This window comes from Telmatherina bonti, assembly GCF_933228915.1.
Source record: "Telmatherina bonti genome assembly, chromosome: 6".
Classification (NCBI taxonomy): domain Eukaryota; kingdom Metazoa; phylum Chordata; class Actinopteri; order Atheriniformes; family Telmatherinidae; genus Telmatherina; species Telmatherina bonti.
The window spans coordinates 33,199,484-33,222,185 of NC_136624.1; the positions used below are offsets into that span (position 1 = coordinate 33,199,484).

Here is a 22,702-nt window from a genome sequence, read left to right on the forward strand (position 1 = left end):
CTGCAGCCCAGAGCTACCTGACAGACCTCCCATGGGATAAAGTGAGGAAAATGAAAGGGATGGGTGATTTTGTGTTTTTGTGTCATTATGTGCAAATTATTGTCAGCTGTGGGTGGTCCTTGAAAGATGGCAGGAAAATTATGTAAGCTCTGCTGTCGTAGTTATGCTCCAGCGGTCAGGATTAGTTTATGTAGGTGGTGTGAAGAACGCTGCTCTCATCTTTTATTGGCAGACTAATCAGCTGTAAGCGTTTTTCATAACAGCAACGCACAATCGGATGAAGTCAGAGCAACATTCCCCTTTCTCACTACAGAACGGACTCTTTTGAGCTTTAAAATCTTTATGGGAATATTTTTAAGAATATTCCCAAATCTGTTCATGCAATCTTAGTCTGAATTGAGGATTACCATAAACTGCTGAGGATACTGGTGCTTCATAACGGATCGTTTTAGACAAACAAACATTTTCTTTGTTGAATTTTTTTTTTTTTAAAAGGGGGGGATTTAGAAAATGAAGAGAGTAATGACACGGGTGCAACAGATGTTTTGGTGTAACAGATGCAGGGGGTTAGTTGTGGTTGAGGACTGAATGAAACTGTAAAATGATGTTATGTTGTCAGTGGTATTACATAACAAAATCCATTTAATATGAACAATCAGTGGTCTGCAAAGTTACTGCATTGTCATCAGAAATAATAGAGAGAGAAATAGCTTTTTTTTTTCTTTGAATCATTATTCTTTGATACAAAAGCTCAGTGATTAATTAGCTGGATCTTATTTTAAACACTAAAGGAGAGAATCAGAAATATTAACAGTCATATTGCATCTGTCTAGTGATGGAGTTGTTAGTTAAGCTGCCATGCTGTTTAAAAGGTACCTACCCTCTTCTGGTCCGCCAACAGTTTCTCAGGCGGGTTCTGATCCAGATGCTGGGTGTAGTGAGTCATGTGAGCACAGTAATACAAAACCACAGTTAGTATTCATGCAGCAATGTAAGGTGAATTACTACATCTTGTACCAATATAGCCATGCAAAGCTCTGCTCAGCAAAAGTTGCCATGCTTTTTACTTTGGAGCCAGAAACCAAGGAAACCTTTTCCCTTTGGAGGGTTTGGAGCTAAAGCAGGAGTTGTTTTGTTAAATAAAATGAATTATGTGGTATGATTGTTCCATTTTTACTTCAATTCCAATAACTACAGATGATTTTTTAACACTTAAAGCTACAAGTATGTGGATGTTTGAGCTCTCATTAGTGTACATGCAAAACATAACACAAAGCAGAATGCTTAAAGTTACTGCACATATATCCATGAATTACAGAAAGGAGAAACACAAAAAGCATCACCTTGTTAATATTTAGAAAATAATCTATTCCAGGCATGATTGCGTGAAATGCCCAGCACATACTGCACCGATTATTTGATGCTAGCTTCCAAAATTACGCTAAAAAAGTCTAAGTCTGTTTAGTTTTTTTTAAACTTGCGAGGCATTTCTTTCTTCAGATTTACTCAGGGTTTTCTGTTATGAAATGTCTGAGGCTAATGGGAAAATTTCTCTTAGTTACCAACCAGGAAACATGAGCGCCCGAATCCTGGAAGGCATTCTTGAGTTGTTACGCTGTCACTGAAGGTATTTTCTTTGTCGATACAAATGACTCTGTTACTTGCACACCAGCTTGTATCTTCCTCGTGCCTGTGGGGCTTTTTCTTGCAGGTATTTTTGAGTCTCATCACCTCCTTCCACAGCAGCCAGCTCCACCTCAGTCTCAGTGTCAGCTCTCAGCTTTCAGTCAGAACTTATGCAAGTTTCTGTGTGAACTAAGGTTGAAATGATGTAAGCTCATTGAATTACTTTTCTGTCATAGCACTTATATAATTATCTTATCTAACACTGACCGGTAGATGTGAACCTAGAGCCAGAAGCTAGTCCGCTTAGGTTATGATAAAAATGAAAAGCATGGGGAACTGGTTAGCTTGGTTTTGTCTAAAAAACAAACAAACAAATCAAAGAGTGAAACCTCTTAAAAGGACATCTAAAATCCATTGATTAAAAATAAAGTCATGGTTTGTCAGGCTGAACTCAAACAATGATGCTCAAATGATGAAACATATTCTTCATTTAGTGAACACTCATGCAGACCATTACACATTAGTCTAAAACAACTAATAAGACATTTTTGAAGATTTTTTTTTCTGAATTGTTTTTCCAGACTGTTATTTTTTTGTGGTTTATAGGCAGTAACACGCAGCAGGAATTCTTACCACAAAAACCTGCAACTTGTACCTAAAACACATCCCTTTGATTAAACCAGTGACTCATGCTGAAAACGCCACTGGAATACATAACTTTACATGTCATAAAAATTAATCATATGTTGGAAACATCAAAAGATAGAAAGACCACATAAGCAGTAACCTGTTTGTGCACCAAATTCATTTAAACCGATAGACATAAAAATGCAAACTATTTAAAGAAAAAAAAAGAGAGAAAGAAAAAAACAATGCTGTTAAGATTTTTGCCTGGAAACTTGAGTGACAAAGAAATTTTGGAGAAACATAAAAGCAAGTCAGCAAGTTTGCCAAATGTCAAATCCTTCTTTTACTATTTGAAACAAACACCTAAACTGAGCAAAAACTGAAATCACACGACAACTATCAGCTAAAGTCATCAATGAGTAATCACAAGGTGACAACTTCTCAGTTTGAGCCACATTGTCAGTAACATGAAACACAAAGCAGATTCATCAAATTTTAATTTCATCAAATATAGATATGTTGCTTCCCAAATGCAATGTCTTCTTTTCTTTAAACAATTACCAGAACAATCAGAATTTGACACTATGTCAACTTTTATAAAGTACCCGTACATAAAGTGTGTATTCATGAAGGGAAAATGAAACTGGTTTTAAAAAAAAACAACTTAAAAGTGCCGTTCCACATTCAATGTTATGTAAAAGAACATGTTAGGAGGGGCAGAAAAGGGGGGAGAGGGGTGATAGAGTTAGAGTTACATAATCACTCCAAAAGAAACCAGGCCAATGAACCAATGACACAGAGCTGCTTACAGTAGCCATCTGTCACCAAAAACACACACTGGGCGAGAGACAGAGAGAAAGCGGGAAAGCGAGAGAAAAGCAAACACACTGTGAGGACATTTCTGTTGTCTGATAGTTGAGATAGCATTACTGTAAGAAGGAGCAAAGAGCAGAACGTACAGTATGCATGCAGTTTCGATAAGGCTTGCACACTGATATGTACTGACATAAAACACCAATGTAACTTGATTAGACTCCAATATGAGAACAGTTTGCTAGAAACTCAACCACAGCTACAACAAACGACTGTGCCTGAAAAAAATTAAACGGGTACAATCTAATAATCTAACTGGGCGGCGAAAGAGGCAGGAGGTGCTTGTAAGTTAATAAGCAAACTACATAAGAGGCAAGAAATGACACACAAAAAGAGGAAAGGAAAAACAGCTCTGTTTGAGCAACAGATGTTCCCTAAAAACAGCCATCATTTCAGGCCTTCAGTGTCAGAACATTCAGTTTAGTTGAGATCACTCTGGTCTAGCTTTGGTTGACAGACTTGTCCTGATTTTTGGGTAAGCGTGGGCCAAGGATTCTCATATTAATCCCCATTCTAACTGTAAAAGCCTAGTGTTGGCCCTATACTGCATTTAGGCTGATTTAAAGCACTACATGTCTTCTGGTCATTTTCTGGCCAAACATTTTGGCTATCTGGGTACAAAGCAAGTTAAACGTGGCTTTTTTTTTTTTTTTTTTTTTTTTTGTAAATCAATAAATCTCCTTGGATTTGTGTAGATGCATCACAATTCTTCTTGTTTTATATGCCTATTGAGTGCTTTCCATTACTATGCCAATGATTTGTGTGGAACTAAACCTTCTGTAAGTACTCAAACAAGACATGCAAAAAGACTTGCATTCAGATTAGAAAAGAACTGCATTTGTTGAAACTAATTTTAATCAGAGGCAAACCAAGGCTCCACCGATACCACCGAAGCCGATACCAGCCAAAAAAAGCCACGCTGACTCATTTCTTGTAAAACTCATTGGTGGCACACCCAGCATCGATCTCAAAGCTTCACATCTGCAAACCAAACAGTGTGCTACTTAAGAGTTCGCAATAAGCACAACTGTTTTCAACAATAATGTGATTACAAAGCTCATTTCTGGCCCTCAAATGGCCAGCGACTGTCTATCAGAAACAGGTAACAGCTACAAGAGATGGGTGCATTTGTTGTTCTTTGTGTGGGTGGAGGTGCTACAGCAGAATAAAAGACTGAGGAAGAGAAAGTGAGAGCATGAATGAAGAAAGGGAAAACACAGAACATGCTGACGTGAATTCTTTAGAATACCAAAAATTCACATGATGTTATTTAAGATTATGGTATTTTAAGGTTTTTTTTTTAAAGTTACAAATGTTCCATTATAAACATTACTTGTGAGTTCATGCACTATTGATCGTGGTGCATGTTTCAATGCACGGTTTCTCAGGGGTGGAGAAAGCCCAGATCAGAACAAAAAGCTTTTAACTTTTTTTTTTACTAAAAGCAATTAAAAGTGCTTCTGACAATCCCAACATAGAGGGAGCAGAGCTCAGCAAGAGGTTGAGGGCGACGCGCTCAGTCCTGACACACTGGAGGATCAGCATCTTTCACAAGTCCTCATCATGACCACATCAAACCACAAAGCAATATGTTGATCAGAGGAGATCTCTGGAGCTAATCACCCCCAACTCAACCACAAAGACCGCAGGGTAACCCCTCACTGCTGCCACATCCACCCCAGCTACAGTGAATTTCACCAAACTGGAATCTCCCCAGGGCAAACCCCCGATCGGTCTTACACTTCTCTGTTCAACGCAAAAGGAAATAAATTTGTACGCACACACACAAACCCACAAAGAGTTCATTCTACTTTGCGTCTTGTGAACGTGTGTGTGTGTGTGTGTGTGTGTGTGTGTGTGTGTGTGTGTCTCCGCAGGCGGAGACTGAGTCATGTTTAAACCAGTGGCGAATGACACGAAAACTGGGGTTTACCACTTGAGTGGCTGTTATGTACAGACAGAAAAGCAGACAAAATTAAAATCCTGTGGTCTCTCATTTTCATTGCAGCTGACCTACTTCTAAAACCAGAGCTGTAAAATAAGTTCTGCTCTTGTCCAGAGACGGAACAGCCCTGCTGCGAAGGAGGGAGGTTGAGTGGGTTAAATAAATAACAAAAGCAACAGCCTGAAAATGTTTAAAATAAATATCATTAAGTCTTTTCACTGTAAAAGATGTAACATGAAGCAACGAGGGTTGATGCACATCTCACATCTAACAGACGGTTTGCGTAACTCTCTTGATGAGACCACCCAGCCATGAAGCCAGGTGAAAAGGGCAGGCTGAGACTAAGTGCCACACTGTGTATCCTGAACTCCTCTGGCTCTTACATAACTCACACAGTCAAAGAGCAGCAAATTTAGCAGATAATCACCTCCCTGACATTTAGCAAGGGGGTGGGTATCCACTCTTTAGGGAGGTCAAAAATGCATTTCAACTTATCTATGTTTCTATTTCTATATTTTTTAAAGACGTCTCCGAAATATATTGTAAAATATAACCACATCATGTGACCACACTAACCCATGCTTCCTGTTAAAGTGGCATAGGTGGTCATCCTTTTCCTCTTAAATTACACATTAGTAACGTTCATTTCACATCTACTGAAACATTCATGGCAGGATTCAGAGTTTACACTATGTTTGCATCTGCAGGACAAAGAAGTGGAAGTGGGGAGTATTATAAGTAATTTAGAGTACTATAATGTAAAAGTGGGCAAAAGAGGAAAATGTGAGAAGAAATAAGAGGAAAAACACAGGTTTCTACTGAACTACCAGTCTTACACCAATGGCTGCTTTTCATGTGCAGACAGACAGAAACAACACAAAACTCACGCCAACATCCTGCCAACCTTCCCACCCTCTTGTTCAAAAACTGTATTTACACACACACACACACACAGGTGTGTACACATATTAGCATGCACACACGCATGTGGGTGGGTAACAGCTCCACCACACTTTGATTGTCAATTACTGTTGAAGGTCGCGCATCAGTGGCAGGGCTGAGTTCCAGGAAAAAAAAAACCTGGCTCTTATGTAACGCCAGCCAGGAGCTGGCAGAGACCCAAGAATCGTGCAGCTTGCAGGCAAGAAAAACTAGGACACAGCCTCAATGACTGCCACAGCCCTTCACATTCATAAATACACAGATGCTGTGGGTGCACACAGTCACAGTGCCCCCTATGGGTGCATAAAGGACGCGCAGGGGAAACACCCTATGCAAAACGGAGCTCATGATAAAATACCTGCAGGAACAGGGAAGTAAGAGGAAGTAACTTGGCCGTCATGGTTTTCCTATCTTTACTCTAAGTTCTGCAAACCAGACAGAGAGACTATGAGGTGGTGCAGTTTTGAATCTATGTATTAAAATTTGAAGTTACGAGTTAAAGTTCATTAATGATTTTTTCTTGCCTTTAAAAGTAATACGAGTCAGGCGATTATTACATGTTTAAATAGGATCCCTGCTTTTTTAGGCCAGATATATGCGTACTTTTGAGAACACATTTGTACATGTATGGTAGACCTTGAACTATCCCAGTAGCGGCTAGACAAAGAGTGCCTATCTGTTACTAATAAAGGAGCCTTCTTGTCTTGGACAAAACCTAAGCCAAAAGACAGAAGCAGCATATGCACTTTAAAATTGAATAACTTGCACCATCTTTAGCAGCAACAATAGTATGATTTTATTAGTTTTCCACATCCCTGTGGAGGGATTTTGACCCCACTCTTCTTTTTCACTATTTACACAAATCTCTCTTATGGTTCTGCTGTTGGATCCAGTTAACTTTGTCCTGGTGTAAACCCTTTCTCCACTACACACATGGACACACATAGAATGTGTTTTTTCCTCTATAAAACATGCAGAACTGCAATTCTGTTCAGGCTATCATAACAATAAATACATTTTATCTGAGCGGTTAGAAATGGAAAAGGATTATTTAAATGAAAATTCAGTGAATATGAAGATTAAGAGACTTGGTATACAAATAAAAGTTGACGTTTTCTTTTTTCTTTTTCCAAAGAGGCCCCAAAAGAAAACACAACTGAGAAAAAAAAGCCTTGAATAAGTGAATAAGAACATCCGGATCCATAAGAACATTCTATTCCAACGTTTCTGATCTGCTTTTACACACTTGATCCGTTTTTAGCTTGACTTATTATTAAAATCTGAAACAGTTTTCCCAAATAACTCTCTCTTCGTGTACAACTTGGCAAAAAACTTAAAAATGAAAATGTTCTGTGTCAGGATAGTGAGCAGACACAAATGCAGCTCTGGCACTTGGCCCAGCTGGCCGGTGAGTCACCATGGAGCTTGGAAAAACCCAGATTTATTGGGAAGCACGGAGTCAGACAGCACACGTGTACCTCCCTCTTTTTCATCTCTGTCAGTTGATCAGCACACAGTTTTATTGCAGACAATGTAGCAGGTGTTAAAGGCAGAATTAGTCTGGCCTTGTTTGCCACCAGCTGTGCCCAGAGCCCCTGCTAACTACAACACCGCCACAGCAGCTGCTACGATGCACTTACAGAGCAACAAAAGCTGTTACACAGACAAAACACAAAGAAACCGAGCAGCGGCAAGGACATGTGTAAAAGAAAGAAAAAAAACCTTAGGAATATCCATTTCATCATCATCAAAGGCCCTGAACTGAAAGAAAACAGAAGGTTTAAGGGGTTAGATAACAACACAGGAAGGAGGAAGTTAAAGGTCAATGATACAGCATGACATGTTAGTTATGGTAAGTGTGTTAGAACTGTAGAGAAACTCCAGCAACACAGAAGAACGGTGCTTGTGGAGGATATTAACCAAAGTTAAAAAAATAAATAAAGCATTTTAGAGGTGGCAGTGACTGGAAAATGTTCCAACTACAAAAGTAAAACAGCAGCAGCCAGTTTCCTTTAAATAAACGAGAGCTTGTGGATATGCAGCCTGATGATCCAAAATCCTCTACAAGTGGCTTCAAAGCCACATGAAAGCACATGTTAGGACAACTCGACATATTCTAAATAATTTCTTTTTGTTTCATTTTAAAAAATTTTGTATGAACACTTGCATGATGACAATTTCTGTTCAGTTTAGGAACTGATGGAACCTTAAACATAAGAAATAAAACCAAATGGGATGTTATAATATTGTGTTAAATGCTAAGCTCAACAACATTCTTTTACACATAATTACTGAAAAGTTGGCTAATATAATATTATTAAATAATATTAACAATAATAGTCATGATAATAATCGGAATTATATTATAATATATTATTACTAATAATAGTCAAAATATACATAAAAAACCCTGAAAAGTATATCTTAAAACTGTGCACAGCTATATGGTTTATATATACCATGCATGTCTTTTACAGGATGTGCTACCTTCTCTCCGTATCCTCTGTCCTTGGTCATCATCTCCCGGAGAGTTTGCAGAACTTTGATGCAAAGTCTCTCCTCATTTTCCTCCAGCAGCTGCTTGGTGTGTTTGATCAACCTGCACATGCACACCAGTCCTTAAGACTTTTCATTCAGAAATCAAATTGTTAATAAAAAAACAATACCTGCATTACTTACTTGCATATAAAGCCTCCGCTCTCACACTTCTTGCGCGGGTCAGTATTTTCAGGGAAGAGCAGTTCGGGCCGATGCAGAACATCCACCAGAACTGACAGCTCGGCTTGGACCAGTGGACGCAAGCGGTCCTCAAGAGCTGACACAATGTCCTTCATGAGCCAAAAAAATGGAAAAGAAAAAACATCCTTAAAGCTTTGGTAGGTAAGATTGCTCAGAGACATTTTCTTTTTATACTGGGTGAAGTGGTTCCTCATCCTGATAGTAGTTTACACATTTTTTAATCATGAACAATAAGAAATATAGTTAGACACTTAGTTTACTGTAAATCTGTAAAAACTCTGGCCAATCCAAATGTTTGGACTGAAATGGAGTTTTTCATTTCTTATAAAAAAGACTTGGATCATGCAAGGAGCAAAACAAGAGGGGGAGGAGTCAAGACAGGGGACCACTTTCACATCTTGCTAGCTCCCCAATATCACCTACCCCAGCTTTAATATTAATAGAACTTGCATAAATAAATTGACACAAACTAACTGTACCTGCAGTCTTTCAATGATGTTTCTGTAGTCCCGCGACGTGGTCACCACAGATTCTCTGCGAGCAGCGTTGCGAACAGTGAGTCTCCAGCTCATCGCTGTCTTCTGCACGATGTTATTGGATTTCACAAACAGGCTATTCACCTGGTTGTCCAGGTCTACAGGGATGGCTATTGCTCTGCTTTTCGCTGAAGGCCACACAGAAGACAGCCAGTTAGAACTGATTTATAGTTTCAAACTAGGAAATACAAGCAAGACAGATGGAGATCTTACCAACATCAGAGAGCACTTTGATACAGTTCTCAACAAATCCCTTCTGGATTGGGATCAACCAATGGCAGTGGTAGACCCTAAACACTCCCTGCAGCAGCTGCACAAAGACGGGCTGCCTGGTCTGAGAGGAGGATCCAGGAGATAACAGAGAGCAATTTCACATAATCATTTTCCTTTTAGGTAGAAATCATGTGTCTAGTCTTGAAATGGAAGGGTTCCCAGCATGAAAGATACCAGTCTCTTCTCTATTGCACCAACAACTTGGACCCCACCTCCTAAAGCAGTGCTGCAGTCATGTGAAAAAGAAAGTACACCCTCTAAGGTTGCATCAAGGTGTATTAAGAAGGTATTTGGATTTTATCAGGTCTTAAAATAAAATCAATGCAAATGAAAATGAAGAACAAAACATGTTACACCAACATGTTTTTATTTATTAAAAAGAAAGAAAAAAGCCAAAGCTGAGTGTGCAAAACTGTGTATACCTTACAATTTAGTGGCTTGTAGAAATATTTTATTTTATTTTTTTTTATCATCACATCAGTCTCTGTGAATACTGTGGAGGAATTTTGGTCCATTGTTCTTTGCAAAGTTGCTTCAGTCCATTGAGGTCTCTGGACATTTGCTCTCTGATGTCCCTGCCATCAACATCTTTAATGTCTGAGCTTTGACTGGTTCATTGAAACACCTTAATGCTTTTTTTTTTTACCCCCCATCGTTCTGTGGAAAATTTGCTGATGTGCATGAGAGCACATTTGGCTTTAAAACACAGAGTTCATGGCTGAGTCGATGGCTGCAATGTGTCCAGTCCCAGGGCTGCAAAACAAGCCCAAATAATAAAAATAAAATAGATGTCAGTGCTTGAGAGGTGATTATTTTTCACTCAACATGGCTTTATGAATTGTGACTAAAAGTTTCCATTTTATTGGCGAGCCATCCAGGGTGCACGCTGCCTCTCGCCTGCTAACTGCTGAGACAGGCTCCAGCTTCCCCAGGACCTTTAATTTGACTAAGCAGTACAGAAAATGGATGAATGACCATGAATATCTTAAAGTTAGTTTAGATACAAGCCGTGTTTCATGTATGTGAGAAGAAGAACCTTTTCCTGGTAACTCTTCCGGATAAGTTTGTTTGTGACAGAACAGTTAGACAAAGACTGAACTTTTACACTAAACATGCCAGCTGCAGCCTGCAGACACAGATGTAGCTCTTGAGCAGTGGTGTAGTGGTCCCTCAAGAAGTGGGTTTACTTTCAATTTTTTGCCCTTTATGGGAAAAAAAAAAAAAAACCAAAAAAAAAAAAAAACAGAATAAAAGTAGCCCAGAAAACGCAGTTTCAGAAACAGTGACATGTAGGACTACTCTACATAAATCCATCAGTATATGTGCTCATCGTCACATCATTTCTGCTCTTTGGTTTCAGTGAGTACGAGTTATGGAATAACTAAACCAGTACTGGCATACAGTCTGGGGAGACACAGGCTCATAGACATATAAATCTGTATATAATCTGTCTATGCAGGCTGAAGTTAACGCAGCTGATGGCTAACAGTGTAGCATACTGGTAACCTTATCTGAGCTGCTGGGCGACGTAGGTACATGTGTAGGGATGTTTGTAATTTTGAAAGCAGCATCACAAAGGGGGTTTAGAAGTGGGTATACTCAATTCTGACTGAAAAAGAAGTGGGTATGCTCTGCATACCCGTGTATACCCTGGACTACACCACTGCTCTGGAGTTCATTTCAGTGCTGCAGTGAAGTTGCTGGTATGCCTAGCTTTGGAAAGAAAGTTTTTACTAGTGCATAATGTTTTCACTATAGAATGATGCACCATCTTTCCTCCTTGACACTGAACACACATCTGAATGTTTGACAGAACAAAACTAGCAAAACTTCTGCTTTTGCAGATTTGCTCACAATTGAGGATGAATTAAAAGCAGCAAGGATCTACTTAGTTTTACACACACTGCTTCTGGCTTTTTTTTTTTGTAAATAATGACACTTTAACATGTGGTGCAGCTCTGCATCAATGTTTTTCTTTTTAAGGCCAAGAAAGAACCAGAAGATTTTTTATTATAAGTCCTGTATTGTAAAACCATAGAACTACAGGAAATGTACTGTCTTTTTCATGACTGTTAATGCAAGCTGGAGTGACAAAAACTGTAATAAGACCAGCATGCCGACTCAGTGATGCTGCTGGAAACCCATCAGTCCCAGACGTTTACCCAAATCTCACCACGTAGAAATCTACAATATGACTCTTGTTTGACAGAAAACTCACACAAACACCAGATATACTGTTAATAACAGGGTCAACATCCCAGGAAAATGTAGAACACCAAACTCTGTTTCCCTGATAAACAAAAATGGCAAAAATACCTGAAATATTTTCCTCAGCAGAGGAGCCTGGAGCACAGAAGCAGCAAAGAAATAAAATACAGATAAAAAGCAAAACAAACACAAAAAAAAAAAGAATGAAACACAGACATTTATATCGGCAAAACTATGCAGTATTGTTAACCTGTGTGCTACTTATGCTACTTTATAATGGACCAAATATTAGGAAAACGGCTTTAAAAAAAAAAAAAAAAAAAAGTTCAAGATCTGGATCAAAACTGCTCCTTAAGTAGAATCCTCATAGCTGAGTGATGGCATTTTTTATATTAATAAATAACAAAAGATTAAAAAAGACTGAGGGAAAAATAGGTATTAAATTTATGTGTAGCAGATCTATCTATGAACTATTTAAAGTTTGCTTCCATCTTATCAGGACTCAACCACCTTAATCTTTATTGTTTTTTTGTAGACAATAAGCTCTATAGGATCATACACTCGTGGGACATTCCACATTGCACTGATGTGAATCGAAGTGTGAGCAATCGGTGACTTCAGCACTATTAAAAGCACTTTATGTGAAAAGCTAATCTAATCGACAGACTCCTGCATTAGGGACTTTTCCTGGTCATGGAGTCATGAGGCAGCTATTAAGCAGCATATTCCACTGGTACTTACATTCCTCTCATGACCACAAATATGCTAATTGAAAAGTTGAAAAGCCCAAATAAAATAATCAGAAATAAAAATAAAAGGACATTACATGATTCTCCTAAAAGATAAAAATGGAAATACAAGAGACAAGCATGTTTTAGAAGAGAAACATTTTCATGTTAACAATCCCATGTCTGTTTCATGTCTCTCTTAGAAAGGCACCAACATGAGCCACTACCTCCCACATTTACAATCAGAGTAAATGAAAACTCAAAATGTGTTAATAAAACAGGATAAATATGTCAAAGTATTTTGTTGAGATGTGTGTTAAATGTAACTTATCACATGTATTTTATGATGCATATATGCTGAAATTCAGAAGTAGCCATTCTGCATGTTCCTTAAAGTAATCAAAGCAAATGTAAATATGAACATTTCTTTTAACAAAGTAGTAAATTATTCTTATATGTTTATGCACTTTAAGTCACTGGTCTTGCTAGCTTGCAGGTGACTAAGCTATATGCACATGCAATGATGAAAAAAGTTGCTGAATTAAATCTAGCATGATGTTCACAAACATTTCACTCATATAAAGTCATAAGCTGTTGCCCAGTTGTGTTCAGCTGCATGATGTAACATAGGTACCTGCAGGCTTGTACTCTGATCAGAAAAAGGTGAACTGAAGAAGGTGGTTACGATGCTCATGACTGTCTCGGTCACGTAGCGCTCCAGAATGGCGTCTGCATGCTTGCGGTCGCTTGTATTGTTGCACACCTTAGCACAACAACAAGAACGATGATCAGTTCTACAATGTATACTTAAACAATTTTTCATCTGTAAAGCAAAAATGGTGCTCCTCACCCTGCAAATGTCAACTAGGAAGTTGTCAAAGAGTTTCCACATGTGGTTGGACGTGTATATCTCCTTCATCTCCACCTCAGTGTCCACATAGCAGTGGTTCAAAAAGTTGATATAGGCGATCTTCACCTGGAAGATTCAAGTTCATTCAAAGCTTAGCTCAAATGCAACAAAGCATAATTTGGGTTAACATTTCTATTTCCAGACACATCACAGCTGTCACTTGGTTGAGGATGTTATTAACATGTTATTAATGTTTCCTTATAAAGGCTATTATGAATTGACTTTCATTATGTTTTCTTTTTCCTGTCTAAAGCGCCTTGTGATGGCATTGCCGTGATTTGACGCTATATAAAAAAAGTTGAATTGAATTGAATTAAAGCACATCAGAATAAAGCTTTGACTCCAGCTGAATGCCCTGCTATACTGTGTCTCAGAGTCTCAAGCTGTCAGTTCACCTCTACCAGAGGCTCAGCTCACCTCAGGGATACAATCTTCATGGGTCACCACCCGCACTATATCATCTAATGGTAACAAGGAGTTACACTTTATCTCTGTATAGACATTCTTGCCCTCGGTGCAGACAGCCAAAAGCTCCACCAGGTGTATGTGGTACATCAGTGGGCTATTCTCATCCATGCGATCACGCTCCGATCGCATCATCTGGACCAGAGTCTGGAAGGAAGCTCGATCATTGTAGAAGACCAGAACATCTTCTCCAGCATTCACCAGCTGTGAAGAGAAGCACATTTTTCATTAGGTGAAATAGAAGGTGTCGTATGTGTTGCATAACCGTGACACATTTGAAAGGAACAGTTTGGAAACCAAGCACGACCTCTGCCATGACGATGTCCTGACACTTTTTAATGAACTTATTCTCTGCTTTGACAATAGTCTGTAAGAACTTTAGGTACTGCACGTTGCGGCCGTGTGTTTCAATGCAGTGGACAAAATGCTGAACCACGCGCTCGTTGATCTCGCTGCAAAGCTGGAAGTTGTTCATGAAGATATGCTGCATGGTGATGGCTTCTAAAATCTGAACGGATGAAAGAAAAGACAGGAGATTCAGAGTGGTGAGGTTTCTCTAGAGTCTAATTGAGTAGGTTTCTGCAGTAATGGTGTGTATGAAAGAGGACATCTCACCCCTGGATTGAGGAAAAGATTGATGTGCTTGTGGAGCAGGGCTTGATTCTGCTGGTTTCCTGCACAAAAGTTCTGCAGAAATTGATGAGCTAGCTTCATGATGTCCTGCATGCGCAAATCTTCTCCCTGGAGGAGAAAACAACCTAGATGAGGGTTTATTCACATACTGTGGTGTATAAGTCTTCAGCTAACCCGGATTTCTGTAAACAGTCCAGGAAAAAACTGATTTCTACATCTCTTATGAGGTTGTAAGTCAATATTTGGTCTTTATTCTTCAATGTACATATGAACTGAAAATGTGTGAAAAAGCAGCCAATGCCCAAAGATAAGCCTGCAATGAGCCTCAGAAAGAACTCCTGCGCAAGACCAAGTTAAAAATATTACGCGAGAGACTGCAATCTGTGTGCAAACATGTAAAAACAAAAACAAGTCACCAAGGTCCTCTATACCTTTTCATAGGGGATCTGTAGTAGCTCAAGAACCACAGTGTGAGCCCCCATATTCCTCAGAAGCCTCTGCTGCTGTTTCCTGCTCTTCCTGCCTGACAGACCCTCTTGGACACAAAGCCTGCTGAGACGCAGCAAGATCTAAGAGGAAATCATGAGCAGAGAAAAGGGAAAATAATGGACCGTCAGAGGATTAGATACTGACCAACCAAACACATTTACAAAAGAAAAAAGAGGTCATTTACAACCTTTGTACTGATACCATTAGCATTGATAGTAAAGATTACCTCCTTTACCACCCTGTAGTTGTAACTGCTTGTACTTTCAGCTTTCTTTGGTTTGTCTGCAGCTTCTGAGTCCCCCTGCAGTCCACAACATAAAGAGTTAGACTAAAAAGCTCTACATAGTGCACAATGCAGTTGCAGGCCATTCCATGAGTACGTCAGGATGCAAAACATAATGCACCTTTTTATGTTCTGGCTCAGAAACAAGTGCTTCCCCTGCATCCATGCCCTCATCTGGCCCCTGTCTCTTATACACCCAGAGCTCAGACTTCTCAACAATAGAGCGCAGCTGATCCAGGTCTGACTTTATTTGCTTGTAATTGTCCACATCTTGGCTAGTGACCAGCAGCTGTACCTGTTAGGACACAAAGGGGTTGCAATGTAAGATTAAATTTATAAAACCCTGACAGGTAATAACCACGTAACCTCCTTAAAAATGCCTCTTTTCATGTACTTATTTATATGTACAAAAACAAGATGGCTGAGCATAAAAGAGCATCTAAGTTTCTTTCAATATACAGTATATATATATATATATATATATATATATATATATATATATACATATATATAAATATATATATACAGTATATATATATATATATATATATACATATATATACATATATACATATACATATATATACATATATATACATATACATATATATATATACACATATATATATATATGTATACATATACATATATATATATACACATATACATATATATATATACATATACATATATATACATATACATATATATATATATATATACATATACATATATATATATACATATACATATATATATATATACATATATATATATATACATATACATATATATATATATATATATATATATATATATATATATATATATATATATATATATATATATATATATATATATATATGTATATATAATTATTGTACTGTAATGTTTTCTATTTATCGGTTGTAGATGTTTGTTAAAGACGCTTAGCTTGCATACCTGCTTAAATGCCTGCAGAACTTCCTGTCTCTGGCTGAAATGCCTGAAGAGCAAATGCAGAGCTCTGGATACCAGAGGAGGATAATCATGCATGGTCAGATGGAGCAGGACCCTCAGAAATGTTCGACCACCATGGTCATCAAGGTCCAGAGGGGTGTTTTCTTCACTGGACATACACATAATATACACTTAGAGCAAATAATGTCATCACTTCTTTGTGAGTCACCCTGAACAAAACTGAGATTACCTTCCACCAAATATCCCCTCTGCCTGCTCCTCTATGTGCTCAAAATCCAAAGCACCTGTAGTTGTAAAACATAGATACTGGTAACTACCCCAAGTCAATCTGTTGGCTGCACTTTGTGTGCGTAAAGTCTATACGTTAAACTGACCCGGCATATTACTTGGACCTTCCACTACTCCAGTTATTGAAAATTCACTCTGGGAATTACTCTCATCAAACTCCCTCTTAAAGATACACAGCAGACAGGAGATTCTGTAGTCCAGGCGGACATTCAGGATGAACTGCAGGGCAAAACAAAAAATAACATGCATGAGTATGCATGCATTGAGTGTTTAGACTTCAGGTTGGTGCGTATTTAACATGAGCAAAAGACTGAATGTTCTTCACCTGAAGGATCTCGATTATCTTGAGCTTGGTGTCCATTACCAGTATGTCCTGTTTCTCAGGTTCCATCTGCGTCTTCACTGCGCCTCCAGTCGAGTTGCTAGTTGTAGCCGTAGGAAGGAAACCGCCTCCTCTTAAGACAACTTGGGACATCAGCTCACCTACACCATGAATGGACCTCATCACATTACTACCTGGAAGCATAGACACAAATGCACAAACATGCAGATGAGTTTCCTGTCCATTAGATGCATGTCGTCTTCTGACCACTCTAGATTTATACCTTTACTCTCATCTCCTTTGTCCACCTTGTTGAAAGGAAAAATGGTGTTCACTTGGACACAATCAAGAATAGCCAGCAGGATCTTGGTCAGTCTGAGCAGGTCACTGAAGTTGTAGAAGCCAAAATAAATCAAGTTCCTGGCCAGATTTACCACCTAGACAAGGACAGCAGAAGCATTTCTTAGGTTTACTTCTTTTTTTTTTTTAAACCTCAACATGAGGGATATTTAAAGAAACTTGCAAGACGGACCTCAAATGTTAGCTTGTTCTTCTCTTTGTCTGCAAAAGGAAAGCTCTGACAAACCACCTCCCTGAGGTAGTTTTCAACAAACTCCATAGTTTGTGAAAATCGCTCCTTTACGTCGTCTTTAGACGTCCCATCATTGTCATAGCTGCAGATCAGAGGATGAATAAGCAAATAAATACACAACCCAAAAGAAATCCAAGCATACAAAACACAGGGACAAAAATTTTTTTTTTCCCCCCCCAAACAACGCAGATGAAATATTTTGCAGCAATGTTATTTGTTATTTATAACCTGTTGGTTTCCTTATATAGGCTATTATGATTTGGCTTTCATTATTCATCATTCATGTTTTTTTTTTCTGTCTGCAAACCATTTTGAGATGGCATTGCCATGATTTGACGCTATATAAATAAAGTTGAATTGAATTTGTTGTCTCACTCGTCAATAAAGATCTCTGAGGGGATCTCAGACCACAGCCGGGCGTATTTGACCGGTGTAACCTGCTCCTGCGGGTCACGATCCACATGCATGTGCAGCATCATTCGACAGAAAGAGGCTCGCAGGTCATAGGGCAGGTCTTCATCCGACATACATCGCAGGATCAGGTCAACATCCAGCTGGCCAGAGATCTTGTTGATTGCCAAATACTGTCTGTCCAAACACATCCTGGCAAACAGGTTCAGCTGGTACCTGTAACATTTACAAACAAGATTATCCTGGCTTAGTTTTTAATCTGCAGAGCAATCTTACTTCAAACTCAGCTAATTTCCCATGTGACCTCACTTTAGATATGGCAAACTATAACACTCAGCACATGGAAGGGAGGGGGGATTGATTACCTGTAGTAACTGATCACTTCCTTGTCCTCCTTCTGGCCCTCCTTGGCATCCTGAGCCAGCTCCCTGATGCTTTTACTACGGATCTCCTTGTTGCTGTCTTTCCAGAACAACCACACCTCCTCCTCGTCCTCCTCTGACTCAACAGAGTTCTCCCCAAGCGGTGCTCCCTCAATCTCAAACCTTGAGAGTACCAACCTGCAAAAGCAAAAGTAAGCCAAGAAGGAAGATTGAACCCTTTCATGCAAAGTGGCCATATTGTGGACACCTATTTACAAGCTTTTTTCTTGCATATTCATGAATGAGGATGGTATTTTTGTAAATACATAATTTCAGTGGATGTTAGTGAATCATCAAATACGTTTCCACTCACTTGAGAATAAAAAAAATATATGATATAAATTAACATGATGTAATCACGCAAGTTTGCCTTTGCAATAAATGGGAAAAGAAAATGATACAGCACTATTTTATAGGATATAATTATCATTACATATTATATAATCAAATAAAATAATATATAGAATATTTTTAAATGAATCATAAATCATAATAAATTCTAAATATCAATAATAAACAAAGTATCATTGCATATGTCTGTAGAGGTAAAATACTGTATTTAAAAATTGTTGCATTGTTTCATTAAAAATTCATGCATGAAAAGGGTAAATAATCTTTTCTCATTCCTCTAATATTTAAGTATGTAACAGCTATACTTACTAATGGTATTCAAGTAAGGCTAAATTTTCTTTTTAGGTTATACAATTTTTTTTCTTTTTTTTTTAAGTGTTTCATTTGGTTAGGAAGTATGTGAAATCAACAAACTTGTTCCAAAGTGCTTGATAGTATACATAAGATTATGAAGCAGGAGGACTTACTTTGTTTCTATGAGAATATCTGCATTTGTAGGGTCCAATACAGCATTACAGATAAGCTCCTGTGTCACAGGAATGGACTTATTCATTGACACACACAAATCTGACAGGTAGTCCAGGAACCTGGACACAAAACACACATAGGAGCTGCTAAATTCAGTAATCCATGACTGCAAAAGTAAGATAAATTCAAACTTCAGAGTTGTCAGTGAAAAAAAAGAAAGAAAGAAAAAAAGACAGAAAGAAGGAAAGACAGAAAGAAAGCAAGAACCCTAAAATCCTTCAGAATTTTGCCATGTGCAGCTTTCACGTGTCATGGCAAGCAAGCCATTACAACAGACTTTACTCAGATCCCCAGATGGTCCATAATGAGATACAATAACATCAAAGGGAAAGCACACACACACACACACAAACAAACCTGGGCTCACGGTTCTTGCGGACCAGGCTCACAAACGTGTCTATCTCTGCAGCAGTGATATGTTTCTCGAGCAGCTTGCGGTTGTTATGGAGCAGAGCTGTGATTGTGTCTTCTGCCAGGACATCATAGCCAATCTGTTTCTGCATAAAGCGAAACTGTTTGGCAATATACTCCTGCAAGAAAGATGGACATTCTGAACCCACCTGACATGCACACAGAGAGAAAACATGTTTTCACGTGAACGACTTCATGCTCTCTGCAGAAGCCATGACCCTCGTGAATTAAGACCACTGATTTTTATTGACCAATGTCATTGCTTGTCACTTGTCAAAGTCAAACAGTGAAGCACATCTTCATCATTCCAGGTCATATGAGGAGGAATGTGGTGCTTCTATTACTGTCAAATGTTTATCATTTTATGTCATAATTTGTGTGTTTCTTTGAATGTTTTGCAGGTTTAGCTGACAATTTGACTGGGTCCTGATGGTGTATCCTTTAAACTGGGATCCTTTTCTGCCAGTGGTGGGCTACAACTCCTTTCACCAAACAGAGTAGTTTCTCATCTGTCTGATCAGCTCAGGATTGAGAGTGCTGCAACAGATCTTTGATGGATTAATCTAAACATCCCGGGAACTGGAGGTGTGAGAAGCTGATTCTTTTGGAACGGTGTTTTCTCTTATTTATTTTAAGGAATCAGGTAAAAATAAAACAAAACTGAATTTTTCTTTCGTTTTCGCTTATTTATTTTAATGAATCAGGTAAAATAAAACAAAACTGAATTTTCTTTTCGTTTTCGCTTATTTATTTTAAGGAATCAGGTTAAAAAAAAAAAAGAAAACTGAACTGGAACAAAGAAATGGAACAAAAAAACATGTCAGATGTGGGCCACAACAGGTGATTATGTGGCTGTGTTTCAGAAGCCACACTCACACAGCATAAATGCCATCAGTCAAGACCAAATACGGGCCCAACCAAAACCGTACATGTGGACCACATTTGGGCCAAACAATTCTTGCTTTCTGGGCTTTTATCACACTGGCTGTGACTTTGTATCAAATAAAAACCGAATCATGGTGTTTGGCAGGTGAGCTTTATAGCACATTGTGGACAGGACATTCAGTGCATTATGCATGTTTTTTGTGACAGTGTTGCAGCACTATATTAGCTTTTATTCACTGATACTAAAAAAAAAAAAAAAAAAAAAAAAAATCATTTTCATATCTGCAGTGGCATGAATACTCATTTACCAATGTGCTGACGTTCACAAAGATGAGAGGCTTGATAAACTCTACCTGATTCTTGCGATAATCCTGCTGAGAGTGACGTAGAACCCTGTAACAGAGGCGGCATATGTGTCTAAAGGGTGCGTGACGTTGGTCAGCCAGCTCCTCCAGTCGCAGCATGGGCCCGTCGCCACTGTCTGTGAATGGAGCCTGCAGCAGCTTGAAGATCTGAGTGCAAAAATGAGATTGTGACTTTTGTGACCCTATTGTGGCTGAAGCCAAAAAGGAGCACGCTGATTCAACTAGCAGACGTAGCATCCATGTCATTTCAGCACAGTTTGCTAAAGCTTTGATGAGGAGGAGCTCTGAGGAATTTCAGTGAGGCTAAAATAGTTCACTGTGACTGGACATTGTAGAACCAAGCTGTGTTCAAAATGTTACTTTTGCGGCATCGGGACATTACCTGTTTGAGAATATTCTGTTCTCTCATGAGTTTCTGGCGCTCCCTGTTGGGTCTGTTAACCATAATCTCCAGAACATCCTGTCCATTGTTGGGAATGTCCACCACAAAGAACACCAAATCCTCCAGAAGTTTTGTAACAGCTCTGGTTGGATTTGCAAAAAACAAAACAAAAAACACAAAGCTAAAACAAAACCACTTTCTTTTCAGAGAGAAAAGTACATTCTTGCCTCACCATGTAAATATACCTCCTTTCATTCTGTGTGATGGTGCCTTTTTCCAGCTTTCCAGCAATAGAGGCTAGCACTTTACTGGCATCGTTTGCAAAGTCAAGGTCTCTCACTTCGGCCGGGGAGACAGGCACAATGGCAAAAGCTTCTTTGTCCTCTTTTTGTGCAGATGTACCAATCTGAAATTGTGTTTGAGATCATTATATATGATATTTTAATTGTTTACTATTTGTTTCTGAGCCATTAACATGTTCATATGCAGCTGCACTCATGCAACATATTCAATTCCAAAACATCAAACATACAGCTCAGCATTAAAGCAGCTTCAACAATTAAAACATTAAATATAAACTCAGGATCATGGACTTTACCATTTAACACTGTTATGCAAATAACTGGTAAGAAAACATCACTCACACGTAGCATGACTGGCTTTTCCTCCTCTTTGTCGATTGGCTGGTTGGTGCTGTGAACCCAGGTGTTGGTGCACAGGTGTCTGAGGCGGACATAGGAGTTTCTGGAAAGGAATTTGATATTTTATTAAAGGTTTTTACGTTTGCATTTTGGATCTCAGGTTTTAGATGCATTAAACATGAATGTGTGTAATGAACAGTCGTTCCTTTAAACTCCTTCCTGTTGGCATGTACTCATTGCCATGAATTGATAAAGCTTTCATGAGCATTTTGCCGAACAAGCAGAGGCTGTAGCACCCAATAATATATTGACCAGACGATAAAATACCTGTCTATACTGAATGAAATAAAGCCAGTTGTACAATATTTTGGTAACTTGCCAATAATGTAAATATTTCTATATATCCCAATAAAATGCCCAAAAAATATTTCTGATCAACTAAGTTTTATGTATTATTACATAATCAGTTGCAGCTATTATATTTTTAAAGTTTTTAAAAAAATATTATATTACATAATATAATATAATATAATATAATATAATATAATATTATATTATATTATATTATATATTTATTTTATATTGTGTATTTAAAATGTTTTATTTTTATTTTTAGGCAAGCCAATAGCATGATGACTTATTACATTATTGACAGATTTATTATTTCATTAGCTCAATAATTTTACTACATTGGTAATTAATTACATTATTGGCTTTATTATTTTTCAAACAGCCAAAATGATAAAGTTATTGGATGCAATTTCATTAGTGGTTGCTACAGAGACAAGGAAAATAAAATAAAATATTACAGGTTGAGAATAACATATGCTCCTCCATCAGGAGCAACGTGTTTACGATGCAAATCAG

General features: G+C 38.2%; 1 protein-coding gene across 1 annotated transcript in view; it reads right to left on the bottom strand.

Annotated features, from left to right (window-relative positions):
- The window catches only part of LOC306756986 (inositol 1,4,5-trisphosphate-gated calcium channel ITPR1-like), a gene marked incomplete at its 5' end in the record, with an annotated part of 83,715 nt that overhangs the window by 31,486 nt on the left and 29,527 nt on the right, over positions 1-22,702 (bottom strand). Inside the window, 26 exons of the mRNA XM_079241946.1 lie at positions 8,501-8,612; positions 8,693-8,841; positions 9,232-9,416; positions 9,502-9,622; positions 13,132-13,260; positions 13,348-13,473; positions 13,825-14,076; positions 14,180-14,380; positions 14,488-14,613; positions 14,937-15,074; positions 15,221-15,295; positions 15,399-15,572; positions 16,220-16,385; positions 16,467-16,521; positions 16,612-16,744; positions 16,851-17,041; positions 17,131-17,284; positions 17,380-17,521; positions 17,815-18,066; positions 18,216-18,410; positions 19,091-19,210; positions 19,509-19,681; positions 20,801-20,959; positions 21,195-21,336; positions 21,440-21,600; positions 21,839-21,938. Coding sequence (XP_079098072.1) covers positions 8,501-8,612; positions 8,693-8,841; positions 9,232-9,416; positions 9,502-9,622; positions 13,132-13,260; positions 13,348-13,473; positions 13,825-14,076; positions 14,180-14,380; positions 14,488-14,613; positions 14,937-15,074; positions 15,221-15,295; positions 15,399-15,572; positions 16,220-16,385; positions 16,467-16,521; positions 16,612-16,744; positions 16,851-17,041; positions 17,131-17,284; positions 17,380-17,521; positions 17,815-18,066; positions 18,216-18,410; positions 19,091-19,210; positions 19,509-19,681; positions 20,801-20,959; positions 21,195-21,336; positions 21,440-21,600; positions 21,839-21,938 — 3,931 coding nt within the window. The remainder of the gene's footprint in view (positions 1-8,500; positions 8,613-8,692; positions 8,842-9,231; positions 9,417-9,501; positions 9,623-13,131; positions 13,261-13,347; positions 13,474-13,824; positions 14,077-14,179; positions 14,381-14,487; positions 14,614-14,936; positions 15,075-15,220; positions 15,296-15,398; positions 15,573-16,219; positions 16,386-16,466; positions 16,522-16,611; positions 16,745-16,850; positions 17,042-17,130; positions 17,285-17,379; positions 17,522-17,814; positions 18,067-18,215; positions 18,411-19,090; positions 19,211-19,508; positions 19,682-20,800; positions 20,960-21,194; positions 21,337-21,439; positions 21,601-21,838; positions 21,939-22,702) is intronic.